Source organism: Poecilia formosa, unplaced genomic scaffold (assembly GCF_000485575.1).
Source record: "Poecilia formosa unplaced genomic scaffold, Poecilia_formosa-5.1.2 Scaffold168, whole genome shotgun sequence".
Lineage (NCBI taxonomy): Eukaryota > Metazoa > Chordata > Actinopteri > Cyprinodontiformes > Poeciliidae > Poecilia > Poecilia formosa.
In genome coordinates this window covers 291,777-296,222 of record NW_006800107.1, presented here as the reverse complement: position 1 = coordinate 296,222, position 4,446 = coordinate 291,777, and the positions used below count along the sequence as shown (strand labels likewise).

The window sequence follows — 4,446 nt, the reverse complement described above, 5'->3', positions numbered from 1 at the left end:
TATGTGAGACCTGCTTATATCTATCTTTCATGACAAATTTGAAATGCTCGGTTTAAAGGGATGGGCACAAGTGGCAGGCCCCTCAAAATTTCTGCAGGAATTTTCTAGTTTTAGATAATGCTATACTGTGTCACCTTTTGCTGTATTAAGAAAATAAAAAAATAAAAAAACACTTCCCACTCACAATAAAAAAAGAGCGCAGTGGGAGTGAGCCGGAGTCAAGCACAACTTCTGAAGGACCTACATTTGTGTTCTGAACATTTATCTCCAGACGACCGAGTCGTTTGTGTGAGCAAAACAGATGAAGGCTCTCAAAGGGGATGTGGTTTGCTCTGTCATATTTAAACTCCCATCAGCCAGAAGTATTTTAAAGCTGTAGAAGGAAAAGACACATCTGCAGACAGACAGCCGTATGTTCCATACTCTATGTGAATATATAAATTCCTAACTGAAAAAGTCAAGTAGACAATAAAGAGCCACAAGTCTCAATTTTGTGTTTTATTTTATGCTCATCTTGCATCCAGACGTACCATATGAAGAAGCTGGTGGCCTGCAGGCGCCAGGACATGTTTTCTTTGCAAAAAGATAATCCTTATTGTATGACTGACTTTATCTATTCAAAGTAGTCAGGTTGCATCATGAAAAGTTAACCTGTATTGGCATGACAGTTAGAAGCTCAGATTGTGTATACTTTAGCATGTCTGTGTGAATGTGTGTGGGGGTCGAAGTGTTTCTAGAGTACATGTGTGTGTGCACAATGGAGGCATGTGCTAGTTTTCCACATCAAGTTGAAAGTTACATGTGAAGGGTATAACCTTAAGCACTCACAACAAGAGTGGGCAGAGTTATTTTGTACTGAACAGGAAGTGTTTGATGAGAACATGGTGAGCAGCAGCAGCAGCTCTGGAGGTTTTAACCACAAAGACCAAATTACATGTGGTTTGTTCATTGTCAGGTATCGTTGACAACCCCATCAAGAAGTTATTTTAAAGCTGCAGCAGGAAGTAACACATATGCAGACAAATATCCATTAACTGCTGTAGTTTATAGAATAATATTCATTACCAGACTGAAAAAAATCAATCATCCTGAAGACGGTTTACAAATCTCCACTCCATCTAATCCAGAATGCAGTTTTAATTCCCCAAGGTGAACTAACAAGATTTACTGAGTTAGATTTAGGATTTTCTTTGGATGTTTGGTAGCAACAGACTGAGGGAAAGGTTTTCAGGTCAATAACTGGTTTGTCTCTGAAACGTTCTGGCTCTTTCTGGAGGATCCTCTGACGTTTCCACACCAGAACAGAGAAGCTCTCTATCCTTTGAACACAGAGATCTTCTGTGTTCAAAGATATTCAGTCATTTTCTGTGTGGCCAGGAAATGGCCAATGATAGGTGGACGTTTTGTCAGTTTTGTTCCTTCCTCTTAACATCCTTCAGCTGCCTCAGAGCTGGATGAAATCTTAACCTAACATATATCTGCTGCCCTCTGGTGGACGCTATGTTGTTAAGCAGTGCCATGTTTTAAAATGTTTCAGCCGCTCAGTTGTTCATGTTTAGGATCATTGCTCAGTGCAGTAGGCCAGAACGTTGTTCACCCAATAACAATGATCAGGTTCTGGAGCTGCTAAATGTCTTTCAGCTGTGATGTTTTATGTGTATTTGCTGTGTTTGGTTTTTGATCCAAACCAACAATAAAACATTAAATATTTCACCGTCATTTGGTCTGATTATTATTATAGTTTATAAGAGAGTAGAGGTTGTTGGGGTCGTTAGAGGCTGCAGCAGATGAAGAATGACGTCTCACTGTGCTGTAGGTCACTGTGTCGAGATCACCATGAACCTGGAAAATAGACAATATTTCAGTGTTATCAGGATAAAGGGGATAGTTACACCGATGTATGAATATGCTTCCATGTTTTGACGTGACGGTTTATTCCCCTGATGTTTTACTGCTGTTTCCATGGTTACAGTATGACAGAATATTATCTGGGAGAGAAGCCAATTTCATCCACTTGTATCCAGAATTGTATTTTTCCAGTCATGATTACTGGCTTGTAGGCATCATGGTTGAGAGTTAGAACCAGTAAAAAAAGGACTTTACTTTAATTCACCTTTTTCCTTCCTTCCTTAAACACCTGCATTAAAGGAAGCTCCTATTTATCAACCACTTGCTGCTGCACTTCCATCACTAATGAACAAAACCTGAAGTTACTGAACTTCTTCATTTGGAGCACAAAGCGATGCCAAACCCAGAGCAGACAATCTGCATATTAACTTTATAACTGATTCATATTAGCTACATTTCTTCATCTGTTTAATTAACCTCTCAAATTCATACAGGGAAGTTAAACACTTTGTGTTCTGAGAATGTTTTTCACTAATTAATGCTAAAAAGAAAAAAAAACAAAAAAAACAACTGTCTTACCAAAACTTCACCGCTGGTTTTGGGATGTCTGATGGAGGCGTAAGAAACGCCATCGTCTACATCAACCTGAACATGGAAGAAAACAACAGAGATTAATTTCTAACTTTAGCATAAATTTATTTATGTAGGCGAGTCTTAACCCTGGAGTTTCTAAATGTTTACTGAAAAAGGTGCCTTATTGGATCTTTGGTACTTTAACTTAGACCTATAAACATAGTGAGTTTTATTTATTGACAATTACATCTCGTCCTAAAGCAGAACTACATTGTTTACCTTCATTTGTAAGTTGAATAAAAGTTTCTCCTACAGGCATAAATATGATAAACCAACTTCTAATGAGTTCAGATTTCATAACAGATTTCTTTCTCAAAGAGGAAATATGTTATTATTTTCACTCACGGCGTTTTCATCCCGTCGTGTTTCACTTCCTAAGAAAGACATTTAAAAAGTCAGCAGATTTAATTTATAGAATGAATTAAGCTGTTTATATAAGTTCAGAGTTCTCACGTTTAGCTCTCCATCTGAAGACAACCATGGCGATTATCACCATGACGACCAACGCCACACCCACACCAATGTATGGAGTACCTGACAAGAAGACCGAAGCATAAATAAAAGCTTATGTGGAAATGCTTTCACAGCAGTTTTTTTTTTTTTTTTGTAAATACACTTTGAAGGTATTTGAAAGTATGAATTAAAAAAATAAAACCATAAACAGAACAAAGCATCCTAGATAAGATCTAAAAGAAAACATGAAGACGTTCTCTTCACGGTTTAATGAGATGCTCACTTCCTGATGCGGTCTTCACTGTGTTTCCGTCTTCAGCTGTCGTTGGTCTTTGTGTCACTGCTGTTCCACCTAAAGACAAATAAAAGGCATTAAACTCAAACAGTGTTATGTTTTCTGTCTGCTAAGATAAACCAACCAAATAACCATAAACTACAGGTCATTTGGTCATCGTGAAAACACATAACAGTGAATTTTGTATTTAAAATATCAACTGAATTACTTCTTTCACCTGATGAGTGTTGACTGAAGGAAAACAGCTGAACATTGTTACGAGCACCAGGATGAGTCACTTCACACTGAAACAACTGATCCATGGATGATGAATTATCACAGTTAGACTCCAGATAGATCACAGTAGCAGAGCATTCGTCCTCAGATGGCTTTACTTTACACTTTCCCATTTCTTCATGACTAAAAAGCCACTTCACTTTGTCTTTGCAGGAGCCAGACATTATGACAGAGCAGATTAATGTGACCGTTTGGTTCTCCACATGTTTAGTCACTGTAGAGAAAATTCACAGAATTGTCATCTCCATCGTTACCAATCTGTAGTTTCAGAAAAAAGATGGCATAGTTGTATGAAAATACTCACTGGTAATAACAGACAGATCAGTTGTAGACTCATGATCCAGACTTTCTGGAGCATATCGTTGACAAAAATACTGTCCAACATCCTGAGCTGTGATGTTCTTTATAACCAGAGAGCAGTTTGGTGTTAGACTGATTCTGGTTCTGGTTTCCTCCTCAGGTTTTCCAAACGCAACCAGAGCTTCAATCTCTTTGCTTTTGGACCCTCCAAAGAGCCACGTTGTCCAGTTACAGTTCTGTTGACCTTCCACCACTTTCTGACAGGACAACATGGCGTCTTCTCCAGCTCTCTTTAAAACAGTGTCAGTATTTACAATGACTGCTGAAAAGATAAAATAGATCCAGTTGCCTTACATAGGGCCGTGTGCATCAAGATCTGGAAGCATTTCAGTCATTAACTCAGCAAACCAGAATGAACGTTTTACAGTTTTAGCTTCAGAGTTTATCTTATTCTCTTACCTGTAACCTGGAGCTCCAGAACCAGAAATAAAAACATTTTAATCCGTCTGAGTTCAGTCATTCTGCTTCTGTTGCTCTCAGCCAAAGATCTGAGCCTGAAAACTGAGATGTAGCAGCTACTTCCTGACACTCACCACTTCCTTACGTCGACTGTGAATGGTTTTATAGTTTTATGTTTAGGC

General features: G+C 38.3%; 1 protein-coding gene across 1 annotated transcript; it reads right to left on the bottom strand.

Annotated features, from left to right (window-relative positions):
- Positions 1-392: 392 nt before the first annotated feature.
- Positions 393-4,446, bottom strand: LOC103146750 (uncharacterized). The gene is made up of 8 exons (XM_007564771.2): positions 4,265-4,446; positions 3,810-4,127; positions 3,447-3,719; positions 3,218-3,286; positions 2,935-3,015; positions 2,827-2,855; positions 2,428-2,493; positions 393-1,842 (listed from the first exon to the last, which is right to left on the bottom strand). Exons 1-8 carry the CDS (start codon positions 4,323-4,325, stop codon positions 1,717-1,719), a joined length of 1,023 nt encoding a protein of 340 aa, XP_007564833.1. The 5' UTR covers positions 4,326-4,446; the 3' UTR covers positions 393-1,716.

Bases quoted from the DNA above. Each gene is read 5' to 3' on its own strand.
- LOC103146750 (XM_007564771.2), bottom strand. From the start codon at position 4,325: ATGACTGAACTCAGACGGATTAAAATGTTTTTATTTCTGGTTCTGGAG. The intron at 4,128-4,264 runs GTAAGAGAATAA...TTATCTTTTCAG, and splicing joins TCTGGAGCTCCAGGTTACAG to CAGTCATTGTAAATACTGAC. The intron at 3,287-3,446 runs GTGAAAGAAGTA...ATTTGTCTTTAG, and splicing joins CTTCAGTCAACACTCATCAG to GTGGAACAGCAGTGACACAA.